The sequence below is a fragment of the Pezoporus flaviventris genome, unplaced genomic scaffold (assembly GCF_033815535.1).
Source record: "Pezoporus flaviventris isolate CSIRO_AGI_PZ_B2104156 unplaced genomic scaffold, CSIRO_AGI_Pfla_v1 ptg000031l, whole genome shotgun sequence".
NCBI classification, from domain to species: Eukaryota; Metazoa; Chordata; class Aves; order Psittaciformes; family Psittacidae; genus Pezoporus; species Pezoporus flaviventris.
The window spans coordinates 66,455,426-66,480,459 of record NW_026892579.1 but is presented as its reverse complement, the minus strand read 5'-3'; the positions used below and the strand labels follow the sequence as shown (position 1 = coordinate 66,480,459).

Here is a 25,034-nt window from a genome sequence, read left to right as displayed (position 1 = left end):
TGAAACACTTTTTCACTGTACAAACCTGTTTACTGTCCATCAGCAGGTTCGCTTACCAAAGCCTAAGCCAAAACCAGTTCAGCAGAAGCAAAAGAAGATGGAAGGTGAGGAATGTGAGGAATACGTCTGCCAAAACAGAGCTTGTGCTGGGGCAACAAACAAACACCCCCATGATGAAGAAAAGCCAAGTAGATTAAACAGGAGGCTTCACCAAACAAAGCCTCAGCAGGTGAGGATTTGGGCACTGCAGTGCTTTGTGGCATCTGGAGCTTGGCTGCTCCTTTAGCTTCATGTCTACCTTTTGGGGTGGGCAAGGAAGAGGAGTGCTTGAAGAGCCAAGTGCTCTGTCCTAGGCTCCAGAAAGTGGCAACCGCTTCCTGGCTCCTGTTAGTCCAAACATAAAACTGAGTTCCTTGTAAGCACAATGACTAAGTGCAATCAGAGTACTACTTACACCTGACGGGTCCAGGTAGCAGGATGGTACCTGTGGTAGTGTTGAACATTACTCAGTCCAGCATACTGAACTACTGTGTGTGCCTCAACAGGGTCCCTTCCTGAAGCCTTCCCTGGAACCAGTGCCACAGAAGCAAAACAAGGTGAAAGAGGAAGAACTCAACGGGCTGAGCAGGCCCCGTGCTCGGGTGACCCGCCAGCACTTCCAGCCTGAGGAAAGGCCACTCACGATTTGGGAGCCCAACCGGGCACAGAAGGTGAGGGTTTGGTGGCCCCTGACAACAGGCACGGCACCCTGAATGCGAGGAGTTTCAGACAGCACTAACCTCACACCACCCAAACTGAGCCCAAACTCAATGTGTACAAAGGAGACGTTGGCCACAAACACTCAAAGTTTGGGTACAGTTGCTTGGTCCTGCTGTTAGGAAACTAACATTCCAGTTTCTCTGTAGTTCGCTTGTAAAGTGCTGCAGTGTGGGTCATGTGTTAGAAGTGTTGGGAAATGAGTCTCCCTTTGTTTCCTTGGTAGAATCTTTCTTACTGCAGTAGTTTCCTTTTCTTCATAGTGGAAAACTTCATAGCACTCTTTAAGTAAGTAAGTTCTTAAATTCTCACTTCTTAATCTGAAGATTTTAGCAGTTAACTAACTCACCTCATATATTACTGGTAATTTACCACATAAAAGGAAGGGCTGAATGGATGTGTTCAGTCTTACTCTGCAGCTGTACATGAAAAAGTTGACGAAAGAAGTTAATCAAGGTTTAGTAAAACTAATGCAGAACTAAGCACATGTTGGTAATCACCCTGTGCTGTTTCTGTGGAGTTAAATGTGTGTTGTAACAAAGGGATGCTCCTCTGGGGTTCTTTCAGATAGAAAAATAGCTTGTGAAATACAGCCGATTGCTGATAAGCACAAAACCGCACCTTTAAAGAGAGCTTTATGATTAATGCACGATTCTTTGCTTCAAGCAGTTTGCTGGTCACTGCCTGGAGACTCCAGTACAAGCTGGGAGAGGGAAGCAGGAAAAGCACAGCAGTACCCGAGAGCATCAGGCAGTCAAGTGGTGAGCAGAGCGGGGTCTGGAGATGTGCTGACAGCAAGGTAGTCAGAGACCTGACACAGCAGTGACTCAAAGTAACACGTACAGCTTTGCAGTAGATGTTCCAGTGCTACTTAGGACTATAGTCCTAAGAAAGAAGTAGATATGGAAAAGGAGCCAGATCTAGGTTTCCAAGCATGACATAGGGAGGAAAAAGAGCTGGTGTAACGTCCCCTGTTCAGTGCAATAGCAAGCATAAAGTAAGTATGGGTTGTAGATCTTGACTCCAGTGAGTAACCTGGGGCTTTGGGTTTCCCCCAGAGGGTTTGGTATTTATATTGTATTTGTGGCTTTATTTAGTCTTTATAAAGGAAAAGCTTCTGTTCCAATCTGATTAATAATGCTGCATCTATGTAGTCATTCTGGGGTACTCACTGAATATTGTCAGTAAGATGGGAGAGTTAAAATGGATGTTGGGTAACAGTTAAGATATTCAAATGGGGAAGGCAAAAAGGCAGGATTGCACTAGTTTGTTTTGCAGACTCCTCTCCCTTCCTTTCATAATTGAGGAGGTTGGTAAAGCAGCGCTATATAGACAGTGTAGAGAACTGAGGTTGGGAAAAAAGGGTCATCTACAAAGCAGGGAAAAATGCACTGGTCCATGCAGGAGCTGGAGGGTGAAGCTAACAAGGGTCCTGCAGAGAGCAATGCCACACACCTCGGCCAGGCAGCTGTGGAGCAGGTAACTGCAGGCACCATGCTCTGACTCGGGCACCAAGATGGAATGGTGGCCCTGGTGCAACTGAAGGTGTGAACAGAGAGCGTGGAGGGGAAGTTCTCTTCCTCCGTGGTGTATCTCTGGGGGAAGAACAGGCAAATGCCACATAGCTGGGGCTGCTGGAAAGCAGCTATAGTCTAGGTATAAATTAAAACAGGAAACACTGCTATGCTGAAAGGGGAACACCTGACTGAGAGGAGGAGGACAAGAAGGGTAGGACACTTGTGAGAGATGAACTGGGAAAGACAAAATGAGGAAGACAGGTAATACCTATTATAATGATATATCGTTATAATAAACATCTATTAATTAAAACAATATGGAAACAACAAAAAGCAGAGAAGACAAATAACCTATGAGCTGCCTTCACGGTGGATGTCCTAGTGTCTTTCTATCAGATGGGGCCCATATTTAGTTAAAAGAAAAGAAACAGATGTCTGTCAGTAATCTGAAAGAGGAATAAAACAGGAAGACAGGAAATTTTATTTTCTCCTATTGCTGAGGTTGAAATTAAGGGCTGTATTGCTAAAAAAATCACCTATTGAGAATGGGAAAGGAAACCAAAGCTGAAAGTTTTGCTGAAGGACAGTGGAAAAAATGGCTAAGTCTGGGATGCGTGAGAGACAGATTCCTTTCTGATGGATTTCCTTTCCTCCCAGAAAGGAGATTTAAAAGGGTAAGCTAAGGATGACATTGCTCCTGGAGACCTAAAATCCCCCAGCCACCCCCCCAGCCAACTAGAACTGACCCCACATAAATACTACAGAGTCATGCTGTCTGTATAAATCACAAGTTTGGCTTCACCATGAAAGGCAAAACCTGCACAAATTAAAACAGCAAATCAGACTTCAGACTCAGGTTGAGGGTTTCCAGGCTAAAGCTTTATTAGCAGGAACACTAATAAAAAGTGTAGTTTTATACATTACATATTTAAACACTGTAAAGACTTAAATATTGACAGTTTTGGGAACAAGTTAAAGATAGAGAAGAATTTCAGCTGTTGAATTCAGTAAAATATAGAGGATGGCTCTGGAGACTTCAGTATAGAAATGGCTCTGGAGAAGATGTTTAATCATACCTAATGTTATACACTTAATATACAGTATACTTGTACCTAGAAATGCCAGAGCTGAGGCTTTGTAAGACTGGTATTGCTTCCTTTAGGATAACTGGATGTCCTCTTTGGCATCCTTGTTTTTCCGATTCACATCTCAATATTAAATTTAATGATTACTATTTTTTCCCCTGCAGAAATACCCTGCAAGAGAACTGCCCCCATTCACCCCCCAAGCACTGTTCTCAGAGCCCAGAAAGGAACACCATCGACTCTTAACTGTGCATCACCCACTGCCATGGCAAGAAACTGGTTCTGACTTCACTCGTCCTTCGCTTCCTACTGTATTTAGGCTTGCATTTACTGACAGAACGTACCATTACACTACAGCAGTACTTGTACTCCTGCTGCTGATAGTACTTTCCTTGTATTTTCTTTGATGGCACCATCTCGGGGGCTTCAGTGCACGTGTGGTGGTGTTCCCATCACACAGTTTCTTCTCAGAGTTTCTTCATTGAAGATTTCAACGTCAGTGGCTTGAAAAAGATGTTTAAGTGACGCTGTCAATACAGATCCTTCCCAGGCAAGTCCCGCACTCCAGAGTTACACATGCACTAAACCATGTGTACAAGGCTCGTCTCTGTCACAAGCGGTGGGATTTCTTTTTGCTTTATTTGTGAAACTGGACCTTTGCTGCAGCAATACTAGAAATGTATCGTGAAATACAACAGGGCGTGAGACTGAATTACTGACACCGCTGTGTTGGTAACTTGTGCTGTTTCAGCAAACCTTTGGGTAAATCCCGATGCGTTAAATGTGTGGGAATTTACTTTTCCTCTCTTTATTCTACGGTATAAAGGGAAGATCATAGCCACAAATTCCATTTTAGAAAAGACTTTGTTACTGGTTTTGCCTGTACCTGAGCTACCACTCATGGTTTAGTTCAATCACTCATTTTTTGGTTTTCCTTACCTTATTACAATATGGACATTCACCAAAGATGACATTAAAGCTCTGTCTGCTCGAAGGAAGACCTTGTAGCCACTGCAACACAATTAAGTGGATTAAAATTCACATTTGTTTCATATCAAATTTAAGAACTACCTATTACTGGGGATTTCTCCCAAACAGAGTTCAAGGTGTGTGTCAAGGCAGAGTCCATGTGAGCACAAAGTGAGGCAGGTTCCCCTTCACAGACAGCTTATGCCTGATGTGTGGGGTTACAAGATGAGAGGGGCTTTGGACAAGGGATGTAGGGACAGGACAAGGGGAATGGCTTGAACCTGCCAGAGGCGAGACTGAGATGAGCTCTTAGGCAGAAGCTCTTCCCTGTGAGGGTGCTGAGGCGCTGGCCCAGGGTGCCCAGAGAAGCTGTGGCTGCCCCATCCCTGGCAGTGTTCAAGGCCAGGTTGGACACAGGGTCTTGGAGCAAGCTGCTCTAGTGGAAGGGGTCCCTGCCCACACCACTCTGGCTCTATGACTCAAAGAGGCTGTGGTGGTTGTAACACTCCTTCAAGGACTTTGCTGCTTCTGAAATTTGAGTGGGCAACACTTGTTTTCCAGAGTCTGACAGGCAATGAACAAAGTCTGTCCTGTTACTGTACCTCATACAGACAAGCCTGGTGGAAGGGTTGTCCACAGCGGGGGTCATCACACACCTGATCTGGAGTAGTGCCGTTGAGGCGATAGGCGTAGCAGATGCCACAGTCCTTGGCAAAATCCTTACAACACAACATGGTTTAGCTTACAGGCCCACCCAAAGGAAGAAACAGAGCTGGTAACACAGCCAACACGTTCATCTGTTGGTCTCTGCTTTTGCAAGTTTTGCTTTCAATCAGTATGTTTATAACCTCATGGCATAAACTGAGACTATTGAAGCCTTGTGCATCTGAAGCCAGGTTGTATTTTATCCCCTCACTGAATTACATCTACTTTGACAGGCATTTTCATACTCTGTTGTTTCTTTTTCCTCAAACACAATGATTTGTCATTACATGTGAGCATCAGGCATAACCCTCAGTCAGATATTAATGTCAGAATTCCACAAGTGGAAGCGAAGCTGATAATCCAGTGTTGCAGTGCTATTTGGATGGCCTCTTGTCCCCCCTGAGCAGCTCCACCTCATTAGAACTTAAGTCATCAGCATCCATAACAGAATGTTTGGGTTTGCCACATCTCATTAGCTACTCTGGAACTTCCTCCTTCCCTTTTAATAGCGAAGCCTGTTATTAATGGCCTCACTGCTAGGAAGGCCACAGGGAAGTGAGCACCTCTAATCAGGGGTTAACAAGCTCTGACAATTGTTGCTTGAAGTCCAGAAGTCCTTATGACAATATATTAATGCCATTACCTCTCCTCTAAGTCTCTTCTTTTTGCTGGCAGTTGTAAAGTGACCATTTAACTGTTACTTATTCAGGAATAACGACTGAGCATTACCAAAAAGCAACTTACACTTTTCTCTAACACAGCACGAGAGGGGAAATCGATTTCTAAGAGGCCTTTCAAGTTTTGCAATAAACTGATTTCTGGATCCCTGCAGGTAGGATCGAGAGAGAGAAAAGTCAACACGAGGAAGGGCAAATTCCATTTCAGTTTCAAAGCTGTGCTCTTTAAAGGTACTTACCACAAGTGCATGTTGTCGTTCAGCTTGGTTCTCAAGGGGTTAACCGCTGCAATACAACACATAACTCATTACATACCTTTAGCATCCCCCCTCAGATACCAGCACTGGAGAAGAAAGCATGGGCTGGGGTTTAATCGCTTAAACTACGTAAGTCAGTGACTGCTTTTAGTTTGGGGAATTCATTGCACTATCATTTTAAATATCACACTGCTGAAGATAGGGTTGCATTACCTTTAAAAGTGGCAAAAAGCTGTGGGACACAGAGTAAAAGACTGAAGTATTTTCAAACACTATTAGGACATATGCAGTGCTATTCCAATATAAACATGATGGGTAATCTGTAGGACACAGGGAAACACAGTGCCAGGAAAGCACTGGAAAACCAGCATCACTCGCAGAGCAAACCAGCGTGCTGTGGATTTAGGTTGTTGAACCCCCAGCATCCACTGTGTAAAACCCTCCTCCACACCCATTCAGCTTAACCCCCGGCTCTGGGTAAGTACAGTTTACGCCAGGAGTCTGCCACAGTGCGTGCTCAGGAGAGATGTGATTCTGGAAGAGAAACTAGCAGTGCAGGTCTGTGCTCTTACCGTGATCTGCCCCGAGGAAGTAGCACTCAGGGAGCATGGCTGGGTGCCGAGGATCCACCTCCACACTCACAGAGACGTTGTTCCCTACAGAGAGCACACGAGTCACTGGGGGCTTTGCTTGGCAGGCAGGTGTTTGTGTCAAAATAGGAACATAACCTTTCTTTAGGAGCAGTTTTAAATGGGTTCATTTCATGGGTTCAAACTGAAGCAGGGGAAGTTCAGGTTGGACATAAGGCAGAAGCTCTTCCCTGTGAGGGTGCTGAGGCGCTGGCACAGGGTGCCCAGAGAAGCTGTGGCTGCCCCATCCCTGGCAGTGCTCAAGGCCAGGTTGGACACAGGGGCTTGGAGCAAGCTGCTCTAGTGGAAGGTGTCCCTGCCCGTGGCAGGGGGTTCAAAGTGCATAAGCTTTAAGGTTCCTTCAACCCAAACCAGTCTGGGATTCTATGATTGTTTTAATCCAGACTCATTTTCGTTACGCTAAATGATAACAGTTGGTAGGTATCTCTATTAACTGTACAAAGTATCAGTCTCTATAGGAAATATTTACATTTCAATGGGCTGTAATTAAAAATAGCAACTGACTAAAAAAAAACCCCACCAGTCTTGAATTTCTTTAAGTCTTAACCTTAACACTTCAACTTATTTCTGACTGATCAAACTCAAGCCAGATGAGAATCCAGTTGAAATCTTAGTAGAGATGTAATTATTATTAATTCCTCGTTATCTTTTACAGTCAAAAAGAGAAGCCTAAAACCAATTTTAAGCAGTAGAAGTCAGTCCCCTCTGCAGCACACACACTCAGTGATGCAGATCAGTGATGCAGTGATGCACTCACTGATGGAGTGAACAATGGCTTACGCCTGAAGTGGCTAATGTCCTTCTTGCACAAGGTGCGCCCTCACCCTCGGAAGGGCTGTGTATTCCTAAAGGGTAAACAGCCCAAAAATGGTCTGGATCCAGGTTAAAAACCTTGCGGCAAATTCTTCTCTAAATAAAACCAGGTGAAGTCCAATGTGTTTTCATAATTAAGAGGTACATGAGGCTTCCCCTCCCTGAAGACACTGGAATGAATGAAATCCAGTCCTAACCAAAGACTGTGACTGTTGACAAAGGGCTCCCAGTCCATAGTGCCCTCCCCTGATCTCCTCTGAGGTGCCTCCTGAGGCTTTTCCTTAGTCCGTGTCAAGATACAATGGAACCAAGACAAAGCCAGGCACAGAAAAGCGGTGTCCAACCCACAGCTGCTGAACCTTTCCTTGCCTGTCCCTTCCCTCTGTCCCTGGGGATGGAGCAGCTTCAGCATCCCGTTGGCTCCATTCCTTCCTCACAACTCAGGTCTGTTTCGGCCCATTGTGTGTTCTCACATTTCTCCAATATCCTCTTGATGTTTTGGATTTAAGCTAAAAATCAGAACTCTTCTTTCAAAAGTAACATTTCCCTCCCTTCTCTACCCTCTGACAGCAGCAAGCTTCGCCCCTGCCATTAGAAGCTTCCTTATCCCATAGATACTCAGACCTTAAATGCCAGTCATCAGCATATGAATCGAACAGTTCACAGTGTAAGCCTCCAATCTCCTCTCTTCTCTTCCTTCTTTGTCCTTTCCACCTGCCTCTTTTAACCCCCTTTTCTCCCTTTTGACTGCACTTTGACACTCCTTTCCCTCTTCCAGGACAGGATCAATCTAAAGCAATGGTCTGTGAATGAGATAAGGGCTTCACCTAAGCTGATCTTTCTTACAAATACAGGTTTTTCTAGAGTTCTCCTGCACAGCCTCAGTTTCTGACAGGTCCATGTTTATCATTCACAAACACACACAGTTTTCCTGGAGAAATGTAGGTTCTCTGTAGCACCATAAAGCTGTAATTGGCATCCTAAACCAGGTTGGCCATTCTGTGGCAGGGTCTTTTAATACACAAAAGAAGACAGTGGTGTCTTGCCAGTTTTAAGAGCTTCCTTGCATTTTCCTAACTCCCAGAAACACCATCTGTTCAGATCAGTAAAGCAAACAGCACCCCTCAAATCCATCACATTCCTTTAAATCTTTCCATACCTATAGCGATTCTTCTTGTTGTAGCACCCCGCGTGGGATTTTCTGGCTCAAGCACCCATGTCTTCCCATCTATTTCATCCATGGCATCCCAGAATTCTTTCACTGATTCCAATGCTGCCAGGAACTGATTATAAATGTCCAGTAAGGAGCTCTAAGAAAAGAAGTTAAAACTAATTTCATAGGGTTCTCACCCACAGTCATACCTATAATGGGTATGGATCTAGGTGATCTTTAAGTCCCTCCCCATCCAAACCATTCTGTGATTCTACATCCATGAAAACCAAACTGCAGGTGATTTAAGAAGCATTAAGATCAAGTGTGTGTCCTTCTATATTGTGGTAGCATAAAACTTGGAACCTCACAGGTTTTCCAATAGAAACAACACTGTGTTCCGAGTCCAAACACGTACTCCTGGTGGTTGTAATGTGTTGTGATACACGTACACCATACCTTGAACTGACAGTGGTTTATACTCCTCAGAAAACTGGTAACTATCGAATTGCATTGTAACTTGTAACAAACTACAGTAAAATGAAAGTAAAAATCCTCATTGTCTACTATTAAACATCTCACATTCAGCACCTTCTCTCTCTGCTTCAGGTGAGCAACACGGTGGTGGTACCCCATAAATACACAGAAATACCCACATAACTAAAGTAGCTGATTCGGTTTTTGGATTCTGAAATGCAGCTTAGCAGTGTCATAATTAGCTCAAAATTAAGCAGTACAGAAACACGTACTTAATGTTAGGTTTTAAACCATGTAAATGGGGTAAGAGAAGGAGAAACTGTCTCCTAATCAGAGGATTACACTTGAGGGATTTCAGTATTTGAGAGTGGATTAGATGGAATCAGATCTCTCATTGTACAGGGCAACACAGAGAACAGCAATGCCAAAGAGGTGTCCTGGTGACCACTGAGCACAGAAGCAGTGACTGTTCCTACAGGGAAGGGCTGCTGCAAGTAGAGCAAACACCTTGCCAAAGGCAAGGACCACAGGGTACAAACCTGATTCCAGGGAACCGAAGGGAGATGAAGACCACAAAAGGAGGAGAAGGAAGGGGAGTTCTGCTTGAGTAACACCCCTATGGGTTTGAGTCCACTGTGGAATCAATGGAGGAACTGGGAAGTGCCACAGGCAGAGCAGCAACAGAATGAGGAGCCATGGGCTGTGGCTCTGTGGGGAGAGGTGAAGCTATGACAGGAGAAAAGGCAGCAGGGAAGGGAGACCAAGGAGGGGGGAAGCGTTCTGGGGACAAACACTTCCCCAGTAACTTGTTTTCTTCTATTGTTCGGTATTGAGGAACTCAAGAGTAGAAAAAGAGGAATTGTTTGGGAGCACCAATGGGTGTTTTGAAATGGTTTACACAGAATACAAGTGAGCAAATGAATACATGAGTAAAATAGCAGGAAGGATGGGAGAGAACCGAGAGGATCTCAGCAATGTGGAGAAAGACACAGCAAAGTAAGCTTTGAAAGCAAAAAGAGGTAGCAAGGGCCAGATTTCAGGTATTCTTCTCCCAGTTTTCAGGTATTTTTTAGCCAGATTTCAGGTGGGTTGTTTTTTTTTTTACCAGATTTCAGGTATTCTTTTCCCAGTTTTCAGGTATTTTTTAGCCAGATTTCAGGTATTTTTTAGCCTGGAAAGCAGTTGTTGGGGTCAAAACCAAAAAGCAAATTAAGTAGGTCATGAAGAGGTATTTGTCTCTAAATAACACAAAACACAGAACAGCTTCCTTTACTCACTAGTGACGATGTCCTTCCTTTCTCACCTGGACAAACAGCAGTGAATTATAGGAACATTCTCCAATGAGGAACTGTGATTTTTGTATGGAACAAGGTTTTAGGCTTTGTGCACACATTTTAGAAGGAAACAGCGTAGCTTGGAAATAAAATGCTCCTTTTTTTTTGCCCTGCTGTTATTAGAGTATATGAAAGTAGGGAAGCACCTAAACAGGAGAGTGTGAACACTGCCAATCTCCAACTGTAACGCTTATTATCTTTAAAAGCATTTTGTTACTTTTATAATACCTGAAGTGATATCGTAGTGTCAGTCACTTAACCACATCTTAGGGTATAATATCTTCATCTTAAGTACTATTATTTCCAGTATTTTAATAATTTTCACACAGTCCTGAAATGTGATCTTTTGTGCTCTGATGACACTTAAATTAATAGCATAATTTTCTGGTCCTTGCAACAGTTGCTTTCCATTTTGATTTTGTACATTTTTCTCTATCACATCCAGATAAATCCTCTAATAATAATTTTTATCTTTATCTTCTGGGAATTCAAAGGGTTTCACTAGAAAAAGGAAACATCAAGGGATTAGAACCCACAGATAAATTTTAAAATCCAATTAATTTTAATACTAATTGTAATTTTTCAATGATGTTCCTTAAAAAGGTAGTTAAATCTCTTCTTTTTTCTTAATGCGCTGTTCATTTGATCTTATTTGCATGCTTCATTGATGTTGCCAGCTGTCTCCTGCTATATACATCAATGCATCTATAGCTATTTAAATACACTGCATGCTTGTCATGCAAACCATGAAAACTCTAACATTCCTTTTTATTTGATTAACCGACTGATTTTTGGTCATTGCCCAATGCTTCTAGAAAAGACTATCAGGGTTTTTGCTTTGTCTACAATGCACCAACACGGTTGTCAGGAACGGTGTCAAACACCACAAACTCCTTGTTCCCCAGTCACCTTTGTACAACTGGATAAGAATTTGTAGGAAATATGTCAAATGGTGATTGGAAAATAAGGCATTCATCAGCCAGGATATTGTCAGGGGCTTCCCTGGCTCTACAGAGCACGAGCAAACCCAGACCTCGGCATCTGCTGGATTTCCATGCTCATCGGGTAAAACATCCCCTAGAGAAAAAGGACATTGTGGAGTTTTGTCTTTCACAACAACTTAAAACTAAATGAAGATGCTACCCAGGGGAGGCAACGGAGATGCTGCGAGGGCTGGAGCAGCTCTGCTCTGGAGCCAGGCTGAGAGAGATGGGCTGGGGCAGCCTGGAGAAGAGAAGGCTCCTGAAGGGGAGACCTGAGAGCAGCTCCAGTGCCTGAAGGGGCTGCAGGAAACCTGGAGAGGGGCTTGGGACAAGGGATGTAGGGACAGGCCAAGGGGAATGGCTTGAACCTGCCAGAGGGGAGACTGAGCTGAGCTCTTAGGCAGAAGCTCTTCCCTGTGAGGGTGCTGAGGCGCTGGCACAGGGTGCCCAGAGAAGCTGTGGCTGCCCCATCCCTGGCAGTGTTCAAGGCCAGGTTGGACACAGGGGCTTGGAGCAAGCTGCTCTAGTGGAAGGTGTCCCTGCCCGTGGCAGGGGATTGGAACTGCTGGGATACACAGCACTCCTTTAGTCAGTGACAATCAGATGTTCTGGACCTATCTGTTTGAGGGGAACCTACCTTCTACCTTGTAGTTTTGCAGCATTTCTGTTTCATTTCTATCCTCTGCATTCTCACCTCTATCTCATCACCGGTAGCTTCTCATGCCAGTTCTTTCCTGCTTTAAGTTCATTCCAATTCAAACACTTTCCCAAGCTCAACCCTATTGCCCAGGCACAGTTTTCTTCAATTAAAGGAATGAGAAGTGGGGAAAATAATCACTGTACTCTTGGTTCTTATCTCTAGAGCCATAGGAGATGGGAAGAATAAGGAGAAAGACTTGAGTCTGCACCTGCCATACATAAAGCCCATGAAGCCTCTCAGTAGCTTTTAAGAAGTGCTATATGCCTATATGGCCATGCTGCCCAGTTTTAAACACCTGCTCCAACTCCTGGATGAACTAGACTTGAATCAAATGGCACTAAATAAGTTCTAATTCAGGTAAATACAGCACAATTGATTCAAGTTTATATTTTTATTAAAAGATAGAAATGTGGTCTTTATTCTGAGGGGTTTTTGCTAAAAATTCTTCCTAACACAAAATTTGCTTACCCAAAATGAAAGCAGTTAAAGCATAATGGAAAAGGGAAAACAGCCTCAACTGCAGGTGCTGGTACCCCGTTGCCCTTAGAAACTCATAGATAGAATGTAATTTAATAAAGTGAACAGTTCCTGCATGGAGAAGGGGTCACCTAAATAATGGATGATTCTTTAGATTTGTTTGGGAGCTGTTTCTTTCCCACCAACAGTAGTTTAACAATCCCTGAGGCACAACAGTCCGAAACCTGTCTAACGCCTCGTCAACCACCTCCATTTTCTGTATTTGCCTGTGAAGCTCCTTTGCTAAGAAAAAGCACAATTATGATGCATTTTACTGTGCTTTCATCAAGATAACCGAAGAATAACCCCATTCACATCACTGCACCTCGGGATCTTGTATCCCGGTTTCAGCGCTGGCTGGCTGCGTGACCTCATTAGTCATTAATCCCCACTCTCATGACCTTCATGTAGCCAACCAGGTGGGCAGTGGTCAGTATAGAAAGAACACCCTGATGCGAGGGCAGCAGAATATAGATGCACTGAGGCTGCAGAACCCCGCTTAGTGAGGCTGAAACGTGGAGGCAGCACATTTGTCTGGTTATTTAGAAAAAGAATATAACTGAAATAAGTAGATGTTCTTGCACTTGTCATTGAGAAGCACTCTGCATTTATCTGGCACTTAAAACAGTAGCAGCAGCATCATTGCCCTTGGTGCTGATTTCTTACTACTCTAAAATGTCTCCTCTGAGCCAGAATACACTGGCTGTTGCTGCTCATGCTGTGAGACACCTGCACTGGCTACTAGGCTTGTCATGACGCACAAAACCCTACCATCTTCAGCTTGACATTGTGCAAGTTATAATTATTCATCCAAATGAATATGTCAGAGCAGCAGCAGCAGACCTCTCATCAGAGCAAAAGAAAAATACATCAAAACATTATCAACCCAGCAGGAAGACAGGGACCATAAGGAAAATTACCCATTTTTAATATGGATGCCATAATGCCACGTCTATTATTACACAGAGGGAAAGGGGAAAAAAAAAGGGAGGAAAAAAACCCAACCACCCAACAACCCCTCAAGTTTAAAGTCCACGAGCACTGAAAAGACCCTGAAATAGGCAACAGCACACATGAGGAAGTGGGGAAAAACAAGAGGAAATCGATTACTTGAAATCTATTTCTATTTTCTTCCATAGGAGTTTATATTCTAATAGTGCAATTGCATCATTTTAGTTAAGCCTTGTCAGTTTTTACATTGCATACCAATAAATATTAAAGGCTAAGACTTAACAGTATCAAAAGTTCATGTTATTTTACTAGATAAGAAGTATAGTATGTTCTTTTTCCAGTTTGGGAACCTGAATTTTAAGCACTTAAGCTACAAGGGGTGTTCCAGCATTCTCTAAGCTTAACCCTCCCTTTACCGTGGTGTAAGGACTGCTTCCTGCAATGACTTCAATGCATTTTGAAAGTAACCCCAATTTACACAATGCTTAACACCCATTTTGATCCAGAAGGTTTAGGTTTGTGTCACCTACACTGATAAGGTTGATTTCCCCAAAAGAGCAGGCAACAAAAGCATTTCTATGAGCACAAAGCACAGGCTGCTGGTATTTGGTTCAGTTTTGTAACGGGCTGTCTGCAGCCAGAATTAGGACCTCTTGATTCCAAAGCAGGGTCTTCAGTCACATACAGACATCTATTGTTTACAAATAACCCATAGATAATTCAACTGTATAAAGACTTGAAGCATTAGAAAGCCATATTTGTAACATCAGGTTTTTACTTGTAGTGTCAATATTAATACACTCATTCCCATCTTTATCCTGTCAAAAAAGGCTGCTTTGTACCATGTTTTTCAAGAACACTTCATTAAAACATAAGGGCAGTTAGTAGCTCTCAACATACTAACAGTAAACACAGCAGAAAGGGCTGTCAAGGATATTTGAAACGTTGTTAATTTGAGGCAGCACAAGTTGCAAGGCTGTAAAGTTAATAAAATACTATTAAAAGTATGGATGGAGATTGAGGTTAGGAACAGTACTTGAAATCCTGCTTCTGGTATATGGAATCCAGTATAATGTAAGGGACAAACAGTATCTGTTTATATTGTTCCAAACTGTGCCAGAGAATCAAACCCTACTATTATATGGGAAACTAATTATACATTTATTTTATATATATATATATTTAGGGTTTATGTATATATATATATATATACACACACACTTCATTTGCAGTGGCCACTGTTGCAGTTAAAGCTCTCAGAGGATGTCAGAACCTTAATCGTTGCAGCCAATTATATGCCTTCCCTAAAATCCTTCTGCTGCAACCTTTTCCCATGTTCCCTACTAAATCTATGTAGATTTAGTGCCATCAAGACAGGCTTTATGGATGGGTAGGAATCCTCGCGAGAGTCAGAGTTATGAAACACAATCATTTAGGTAAAATCTATTTTCCTGAATGAAATGAAATTAAACATCAACTATTTTCTAGAGATAATTCAAATTAACTTACATCTAAGTGGTCACATTTAAATCCATTTAATCAAGTACACATGCTCTATTAAGGGGAAAAGATACATGAAATAATGCAAGAGAGACTAAGACAGTGGCCCTTGGTTCTTTATATTAATAGTATCTGTTAAACTACGAGATCAGGATTCTATTAAGTACTTCCCTGTTGTTCTTTTGATTTTAACTGGAAAAGTTTTATCGCATTATGAATACTATATGGGATAAATTGTGGGACTGCCTTTTTTTAATGTCGCTCAACTTTAGAGGGTGTTTCTCATGCCTGTATTTCCCCAATTTCATTCCCAAAGAGATTTGAGCCATATGAACAGCTTAAGAAAACTCCAGCCAGTATAAGCATAAAGCATACAGCATGCAAGATGTATCTATATGGCAAGGAAAATATTGAGACCACTCTCATAAGGAATAAGGGGTGCAGTAATATTACATTCACATAAGCATGTATAAAAGGAAAATGCACACGGGGGGGGGGGGGGGGGGGGGGAAGCTGGAGTTAAATAATAAAATCCAACCCCTCATTACCACCAACACATTGTGTAGATATCTCAGTTATTAAAAAGAGATGGGGAGTACAGCAGTTTACCTGGGGCATCCAAGAAATAGCAAATGGAACTGGAAAATCCACAAGGCAATCCGGTGGTTCTGTTGGATACTGAGGGAGGGAAAGAACGTTTAGAATCAGCCCGGTACACTGATGCCAAATGTGGTAACAAAATACGAGCACTTCAAGCACCTTGAGAACTTGGCTTTTAGAGGAAACAGCATGGCAAGCATTTTCAGGAATAGTTATGAATGTTCACTGTAATTTAAAGAAGAAATCTAGATGTGAACAGGTTTTATACATCAGTTTGTAGTAAGGGCAGGAGAATCGCAGTTTGCTGTGCTCAGTGTGCTCAGAGACATTAAAACAATTTGAGACAAAAACATCAGATATTCAAAATTTCTCCTCATGTACCTGTACTGGAAAGTTAATAAATAACATACCACCTTTTCATGAGTCAAGAATGAAGTTTCATTTCAACTAGAATATCTGCTCTAGTTGGCAACATTTCTTGGCTTGAAACTGAAAGGCATCAAAGCAAGTACGTAACTATTTAGAAAGAGATGAATGAACATATAGCCCAAATTAAAAGAACTTGCTGCCCCCTCCCCCCCAAATTAAAAGGCATCAGTGAGGAAGATTAAAAATAGCTGTATTAAAAAATCCAAAGCTATAAAAGGTTTGCTAACTCCAAAAATAACCATACACTACACCAGTAAATCATAGAAGCATAGAAACATAGAATGGTTTGGGTTGGAAAGGACCTTAAGATCATCCAGTTCCAACCCCCCTGCCATGGGCAGGGACACCTCACACTAAACCATGGCACCCAAGGCTCTGTCCAACCTGGCCTTGAACACCGCCAGGGATGGAGCATTCACAACCTCCCTGGGCAACCCATTCCAGTGCCTCACCACCCTAACAGTAAAGAACTTCTTCCTTATATCCAATCTACATCTTATATACAAATCTAAATTCTACCAATGATTTACACAGCAGGTTTATAGAAACTGTATTGGGGTTTATATCGTGTTAGTACAAGAAAATGTTACAGAGAATCTTATCTGGGGAGACATGAAAAGAAGTCACAGCTTCCTGTCAGAATTAAAGAGTTAAGGCAAAGAGGTGAAGTTCAGCTGTGCTGCTTCCCATAATCATTCTCCATCCAAAGTAAACGTGTAGACATAGATATTTATCTTATTTATCAGGTACATGGCAATCAATTGATCCTAAGTTTTTAAATGTCTTTATCTTATGTAAAAAGTAATTCTGCAGTAATGTAGAATGATGTAATTCTAGAGGAATTTGTTTCTAATTGCTCTCTATGGCACAGAGCAAAAAATAGACAAGCTTCTCGAGGGCATCCATCCTTCATTGCTTTGATTTTAATAACAACCTAGTGAATTTATGGATTCACTAGGTTGTTATATAATAATATATAATATCTATAATATATGTATTATATACTATATTATATATAATTAGATATAATATCTATAACAAATATGGATATTTAAGTTGCTTTTTAATTTGCCTTCCTTTGTGGTTTGCATTCGGCATCTCCTCTCTGAAGACACATCCTAAAACCTCAATATCCTGTGCCTTTCTCTTTCATCATACCTGTGGCAGACAAGTTAACAGTGACAGAGCAAGAGAAGTGAAACAAGTGATTTGGAGGGGGGGCAGTTACAGCTTGCAGATGTACAGACACCAAAGCTGTTTCTCCTACTGCAGTGTTACTGTAAGCACTGGTTTTGTATTGTAGGCATTATTTTGCATGAAATAGTTTGATACTTGCATAGAAATACACTTGTTTTCAATGTATAAAAGTAAGTCTAGAACAAACAATTTTTCCATAGGATTAGGTTTAGGGCTACCTCATTTAAATCCCAGTGGCACGAGACAATTATGTGGTTACTTTCCAGGGGAATTCATTTTATGCAGTCTATTGTAGGGTGCCTTTGAACAAGTGCTTGCAAACAGCTTCTGCTAACTTTGTATTACTTTAAAAACAACCCAAACCAAAAAACCTACAGTCCCTTTTCCCCTGCATTTTCAGTCACATTTTCTTCAAGAGCACAGTATTGGGCTGTGCACCAGGTAAGTGCCAAGAACTATGCAATGATTCTGTACATATGTACATGATGGTTTTCATCCTTGCAGTGTGAAATCCTATGTAAGTAAGGTGAGTGATTCCTCAGGAGATTATAGTGTTTTAAAATACTATACCAGAACATATCAGCACCATCCTATTGCCTACAGTTACAGTCAAATGTATACGTTGGCAATCATCCTACTCTTTAGAACTTAAGCAATTATGAGACCAAATGTTTATATTGTATTTTTGAGCATGCAGCTAACTTTATCTAGAAAAAGGATTTCCATAACCCAAATCATTCAGACAAATATCAGAGCATCCTGAGGACTACGTGGCATGCAAATTCTTGCAATGGTCTATTTGAATGCTTGGGATCTGAAATGAAACCTGAGAAATAAAGGCCACACTTTTGAAGTTGCATGCTTTGTTTTCAGAAATCTTCTCCAGTCATGTATGTAAATTGAGAACAGATGAAGGTTTCTGGACCAAATAAGTCAGAAAACTAGTTCACAAAATGTAATCTGAGCATTAAACAATATAGCCTCTTATAAGACTTAACCTTAATCACTTATACAAGTCAAAATTGGGAAGGAGATGATTTGGTTAGCCTACCTAGCTATGACCATTCTCAGGTCTTCCAGGTTTAATTATGACCCCAAGTTTCCTAGACACTTCACAAACAGTTTACAGAGAGCAAGGGTTTTGAAAGGATAGTTCCTAACACAAAGCACCTTCAGACATGGAGAGCAGGTGGAAAGAGCGCCAATGCACACAGGAAAAGTCCTCAAAACACACCCAAACTGCTAAGAATGATGGCAAAGGAATATTATGGGGATTATCTCAATACACATGATAAGCTTATGAAAAAGAATTTCCTAAATCACTTCATTGAAGAGTTTCTTCCCCAAAACATTGTTGACAGGCTTAGAAACTCATTTACCTGCATGGCATTCATGAGGGCAAGGCTGAACAAACCCATCTGCCAGAACACAGGCAGGAGCCAGCCATAGATGCTGGGGAGGAAAGGTTTAGCTCACATACAAACCTTAATCAAAGCAGCAGCATTACAAAAATAGATGCATTTTGGGGTGTAGTTTTACTAAAGAAAGTTCTTAAAAGAAATCCCTTCAAAAAAACCCCACTTCAGTGAAGTCTTTTCAAATGTTTTAGATACATATATGAAAGAAAATCAAATCCCCATGTCACCCAAACCACATTTCACACAGGAATTTTCTCTTGTGACAAGTTTAAATGCCAGACATGGTTTAAAAAGGACAAGCAATTGATCCTTCATCATAACAACTGCTTGGAAAAAAAACAAAAGGAAAGGAAAAAGATTGATGACTGCTTGTTACAACAGACACGTTGGATAATCTGGTCTCTTTATTACACCATAACCTTAGATGGTGTTTTCTTCTGCTATTAGAAGTCTCAGATTCAGATATTTCTTTATTATAAGGAAAACACACAAGTTTTCACAAGCCCAGAAGGTTATAATCTCTGTTCTCTATTCTCTATGATAAATTATGGCTAAACTGAACCAGACAGTGCTTAAGTGTAACAGTGTTTGACCACAGCTGCTGCTTGGTACAAATGGCTAATGCACTGTATTTTTCCTACAGTTTTATACTTCCAAATAGTTGAAATACTTTCCTTGCATCACCATAAAAATCAAGACAAAACTTAGGGGCACCAGGCTGCACTTAATTGCTTGTGTCATACTAAGTCTGTGATAGCAGCTCCATTATAAATCACGACAACAGAGTCTGGTCACTCTCCTCGCATGCTAAATAAGCCATAATTGTACTTCCCGATATATCTTTTCCATCAATGTATTTAATGGAAAATTAATTGTGCATCCATTAGTCTGTGCATGTAGGACAGTTATACTCTTTTTAATATCCACTTTAGCAACCTTAATTCCTAACCAGCCCTTTTTCCATGGGCTTTTTCCCCTCTAAGGTAAAGTTAACTTGTTTTATGATAAACTCAAAACTCCAGGTATTTAAAGGAATATGGGATGTCTGTAGAGGTGAAATTTAACCTTCAGTCCACTCCTCATGCCTTCAAGATTATTAGTCCAAACAATAGTTCAAGGATAGTCCAAACAACAATATTTAGACATTTCTGGATCCATTTTTGTCCCCTAGACTGATTTTCTGAAGACAACAGCTATTACCACCCAATTGTCACCATCCCTGGGTATTCGTAGTTCCTGGATAATCATGAAATGAGAAATTCTGGAAATGAGAAGTTCTATGAAGAAACACTGCAATTTGAGTTCAGCTTTAAGTACGAGGAAGAACTAAATGCCATGGATTTGCTTCGCAAGCTATCACAATCAGACAATAGTATAGACTAAAATGAAGTAACTTTTTTTAACATAAGAAGCTCACTTCTGTAGTTAGTTTTTCATACATCTTTACATCTATAGCTTTAACAGTAAGGCTTCCTAAACAAGCAACCCACCATCCTCTCTTTCTTGTTATATGTATGGTCTCTGGATGGAGCGATAATGAATCAAAGCCTCCCAGGAGGCTTTGTCTGTAACCCAGTAAAATAACTGCAATATCATAAAGTGCTTTGATGCATAAAGTGTGATGCACAGTTTCATATGGAAAGATTCTTACATATAACCATAATGCAATATTAATTTTAAATATAGTCTGAAAACTCTATTTTCTATTAACACCCGCCCCCCCAGTTAACTTGCAGAACAGCCACACTAACAAACCAACTCCGTAAAACCCTTTCAAATTAAGAAACATCCATTTATCACAAGGAAGCCTTAAGATATTTTCTCCCCCATAAACTCACCTTTGCATTGAACTTTAGAGTGATGATATGCTGTCGACCACAAGAGTCTTCAGCTTTCAGCTTGATTGTGGTGAGACCAGTATCCATGTATGCAACTCTGAAAGAGAAAAGAAAACTCCATACAGCATTGTGAAGTCCAGTTTGAAACGTCTGCATTACTCTTATTAGTCTGTTACAAATATTAATCAGAGGAAGCCCTGTATGCCAACCATTTCTGCTGTTCTGGATTTACTGCTGTTAATACACCAGTCAACTGCTTAATGCAGTCATATATCTTTGGGTTATTTACAATGTGTGTCAAGGCTCATGCTGTGGTCAGTGAGCACTGTGTTTCAGTTTTCCATCACCGGAACCTTTGACACCCACAGCATGTTCCTGTCAGCCTCTACTTATGTACACATTAAACTTCCTGTCAAATCTTTGATCCATTTCTGCAGTTTCTTTACTGTATGAGACTTTTATGCCCTTGATTTGCTTTTCTCTTCAATGAAGTTCTCTTTTATTATCAATACTATTATTGTAGAAAATTCAGTGGATATTACCTCATATCCTAGAATTGATTTCCTGCAGAAAATAATACCCAAACAGGTACAAAATGAGTTATTTATGATGATTTGCCTCTGCTTCGTGAGAGTTTTACACAGTATACATGCACCTAACCAAGTAGCAAGTACACATTAAATGTAAGTTTTAAAACTTCTGACATAATCACAGACTCTTTGCTCGAAGATGTCACTGATTTGCGCTTCCCACAACAATAAAGGTGAATACAACTGTAAAACACATTGTTCTCTAGAAATGGGTTCAACTGAATAGCTTCAACAACTACCAAAAAGGTTCAAACTTCTCCATCTATTTCCCAGTGAACTGGGCCCGTGGATAATCTGGCATTTTTACCATGTTGTTCTTGTTGAAAGATAAAAAGCAGCCCAAGACTATTGTACAACTTATCACCTCTGACTGATGGAAAGGCCTTAGCAGAGTTCAAAGAAAGCATCTGCTTGCTGGCCTAAGTAACATTTATTTTTTCAAATCATTACATACTAGTCCAGACACTTGAGCCAGCGTGCTGGGAAAAACAGTTCTCTTTCCAGTGGAAACGGCAGTGGAGTTACAGAAGCCTGTACACGAAAAAGCAGGCATACAGCAAAGGGTGTGCATGTAGGAAGGAAGGGGAAAGAAAATGATCTCCATAAATGATACAGCCTCAAATATGAATGGACTTAAAAATACAGACGGAAAAAGCAGTGCTTGTAGTGAGTAGGGAAAGAGATCTATTATCCCATGTTTAACTTTAATGCAATATTAAATAGTCCTGGTAGTACTTTGACGCTCCTTTTCTCCACAACAGTTGAAAGAAATAAGGCTTTATAAAAGTGTAATTCAACTGCAGCCAATTAAACCTGATTTATTTAGAAAGAATTAGAGCATTCTGCCTCTAACTGGAAGAAAATCATTGTTCCTGCTTTGTTCCAACTTCACCTTAAAATTACATCACAAAGTTTTACAAAGATAAGAAACCTATATCTCACCTCTCCAACTATTGTTGCCTAGAGTGGGGAAATCCTAAACCAGCAGCTAAGGCACAGAATGGTTACTGTGATAAAACACATAGCAGTATCCAAACCAAAGTACAGCCGGCACCTGCGTCAGTGCACTATAAGGTTAAATGGCAAAAGAGAATGGAAAAAATAAAGGGATGCTGTCAAGGCGTTTAGGATTTAAAATGATCTGTTCCAACAATCATAATGTCTGGACCACCTCACTCTGGAGATGCCAGAAAGGTGTGGATTATTTTAGTTTAAAAATAATGTTTGCATTTCCTTATTCTATATTGGCTGGGAGGAAACAAGATTAAAATATTATGTGGATTTCTTAAATACTGATGGACATACATAACTTTAAATTTACTTCTGAAATCCTAAAGGGTTTAGTACTTTTACAGTTACTTTCACAACCTAACAGTCTCTAAAAGAAACACACATGCATGCGTGCACCTAGCTACAGATTTTAAAATAGAAATATATGCACACCCTTATAATAAAAATATAGTGACAATATGATTATGTTCAACCATATTTGGAAAGAATCTTCACCTTCAGTTTTACTGACAGTGTAAATTAGACAAAGTTTAAGAAGAAAAAAGGTAAGCATTTGGAAAAGATGCAGAGAGCACCGATAATGGCTCCCCATTGAGTTACCTATAGAGGGATACATCATAAAGTGGTTTTTCAAGTTCTGTCCCTTAATCGATTTTTAACATATGTAAAGTGTCTTTTCGAACCAGTTTCAAATATGATTTTCACTGAGCTTGGAAATAAGTGGAAAAAACGTAGATCATCACAGCTATTAAGCACCACTACAACCTGAACCCACCTCCAACTCTTCTTTTATTTCATTGACATCAACGACTGGTTGTTAGTAGGAGATAACTATACAAGCTAAACAAGACAACACCTTTTAAGTATTATTCATCACAAACCATCTACTTAGAGGCTTTCTAGTAAGATATCCCCTTTCAAACTTTGTCCCAAACAGGAACACTATGGGGCCTGTAAGGATGCTGGCGAGGGCCTCTTCATTAGGGACTGTAGTGATAGGACAAGGGGCAACAGGTTAAAACTTTAAAGATTGGATGGAAGGAGGAAGCTCTTTCCTGTGAGGGTGGTGAGGCACTGGAATGGGTTGCCCAAGGAAGTTGTGAATGCTCCATCCCTGGCGGTGTTCAAGGCCAGGTTGGAGGAAGCATTGGGTGACATGGTTTAGTGTGAGGTGTCCCTGCCCATGGCAAGGGGGTTGGAACTGGATGATCTTAAGGTCCTTTCCAACCCTAACTGTTCTATGATTCTATGAATAAAAACACTGTGACAAGGGGCATACAAGGTTAAAGAATGCTCAGAATGAAAATTTGTAGCCAGCCTTCCTTCTTCCCAACAAAATGTAACAACAGTAAACTAACTCTGGGATATGAAGGAGGATTCAGTTTTCCATTTAGGTTAGAAAAAAGGAACTCGGTAGCTTTGTGCCTACCTGTTCTATATAACACCACTACTATTCTTTGGATAAGAAGGGATAAAAGGGGCAGTTCCGTTAGAGTGGAGAAAGTTGGACAGTGCTGCAAAAGTCAGAGGAACTACTTCATATGATTGCCTAATCAAATAAGGAATTGTTTGCATAGGTGGTATTTCAGTTATAGATACCTTCATTCCTCTGTAGGCTCCATCGTTTTATCACACAAAAAACCAGAATGACCATAAAGATGGAAAGCCTCCGTTAAATATCTGAAGTACTGTAATTCAGCATAACACACGAATGATTGAGAGCAGATGACAATGCATCCCCTTGGAAACGGGGAAGGAAAGAAAAGAAGATACTTACATGAACAACCTTAGCAAGTATCAAGCAAAACCACATTGAGACTTGAGAGATCATGACTCACACCATGGCCTTAGGAGGTATTAGCAACCTTCATGAATCCATACGAGGGTGACAGGAGTCCTACAAATCTTTGAAAGTCCATAATTTACCTCCCCAAGATACTGTCACTGAATCAACCAGCGAGGTTATGAGATAGTATTAGAAGAGCCTTTCCTATAGCTTAGTACTACTACACGTGTACTCTCTCCCACCTCAGCTGATTAGGTTTGTGCTGGTATTTTTCCATGTTCTTAAAATGAAGGAAGTATCCTTTGGACTCCTCAGCTTGTAGGACAGCACTTAGTGTTGGAAATCTGGTACAATTTTATAACCTGCTAAACTGTGACTGTTGTGTACAAGTAGTTGAATAGGAAAGCGTATTCACCCTCTCCCACACCTAACTTAGGTCAAAGAATCAAGTTCTCTATGATACAGAGAAAGTGATTATATCTAATCACAGCAGCCTGCCCATTTGCAATCCTCATTACTGTTTGTACTTTCAGTGGCTTAGGATGGAAGAGGTGCAAGATCATTGCAGATAATGCCTTCAATTTGTTTCTGAGAAACTTCACATATTCCTTAGATAAAAGCCATTAGAACACACTAACTTTGTGCCATACCTGGAAGCTTCTGAACTCGCTTCAGAGGTAAAGGAAGCATAGTTTATTGTTTTGATTTATCTTCAAACAAAAGATCCTTCTGCTTTTCAGTTGGATTTGGATGCAGTCAGCTTCCAGCATGACCCAAAACTCACTAGGAAATAGTAAATCTAGGGTCCACAACAAGCCAGTTCTTTTCTAAGAAAAAACCTGATAAATAAAGCTGGAGGCTTCTCAAGGTGTGAGCAGGGATGGATCCTTACTGCCAGTACCAAATGCAGGCTTAATTTTGTGCTGAAAGACCATACCAGGATGTTTTCAACTAACATGCAAATACACATTGCCTGCAACTCAGAATCAATCTTGATTATGAGACCTTCTTAGCAGCTCATTATATTGTTTAAAGCACTCTAAAATCAGAGGTCTAACTTACCAATGCACTTTGAATTGCCTCTCTAAGTTCTTTTCCTTCCAACTCATAATAAACCAGGTATGA

The 25,034-nt window shown here is 41.0% G+C and overlaps 2 protein-coding genes across 7 annotated transcripts in view; one reads left to right on the top strand and one right to left on the bottom strand.

The window, feature by feature from the left end:
• Positions 1 to 25,034, top strand: part of VRK2 (VRK serine/threonine kinase 2) — a 69,686-nt gene that overhangs the window by 42,557 nt on the left and 2,095 nt on the right. Inside the window, exons 12-15 of one of the 5 annotated variants that reach the window (XM_061461642.1) lie at positions 44 to 229; positions 546 to 710; positions 1,426 to 1,517; positions 3,523 to 3,729. In XM_061461642.1, the coding sequence (XP_061317626.1) occupies positions 44 to 229; positions 546 to 710; positions 1,426 to 1,517; position 3,523 (444 nt within the window). In that variant the 3' untranslated portion in view covers positions 3,524 to 3,729. Of the gene's footprint in view, positions 1 to 43; positions 230 to 545; positions 711 to 1,422; positions 1,518 to 3,522; positions 4,155 to 25,034 lie in introns of those variants that run through there. The other 4 variants (XM_061461641.1, XM_061461640.1, XM_061461639.1 and 1 more) reach the window with 4 other exon arrangements.
• The window catches only part of FANCL (FA complementation group L), a 30,008-nt gene continuing 8,700 nt past the window's right edge, over positions 3,727 to 25,034 (bottom strand). For both annotated transcript variants that reach the window (XM_061461644.1, XM_061461646.1), the window contains exons 6-14: positions 20,523 to 20,619; positions 15,650 to 15,718; positions 8,589 to 8,739; positions 6,539 to 6,622; positions 5,949 to 5,994; positions 5,777 to 5,858; positions 4,930 to 5,046; positions 4,298 to 4,369; positions 3,727 to 3,861 (exon numbers count right to left, since the gene is read on the bottom strand). In XM_061461644.1, coding sequence (XP_061317628.1) covers positions 3,826 to 3,861; positions 4,298 to 4,369; positions 4,930 to 5,046; positions 5,777 to 5,858; positions 5,949 to 5,994; positions 6,539 to 6,622; positions 8,589 to 8,739; positions 15,650 to 15,718; positions 20,523 to 20,619 — 754 coding nt within the window. In that variant the 3' untranslated portion in view covers positions 3,727 to 3,825. The remainder of the gene's footprint in view (positions 3,862 to 4,297; positions 4,370 to 4,929; positions 5,047 to 5,776; positions 5,859 to 5,948; positions 5,995 to 6,538; positions 6,623 to 8,588; positions 8,740 to 15,649; positions 15,719 to 20,522; positions 20,620 to 25,034) is intronic.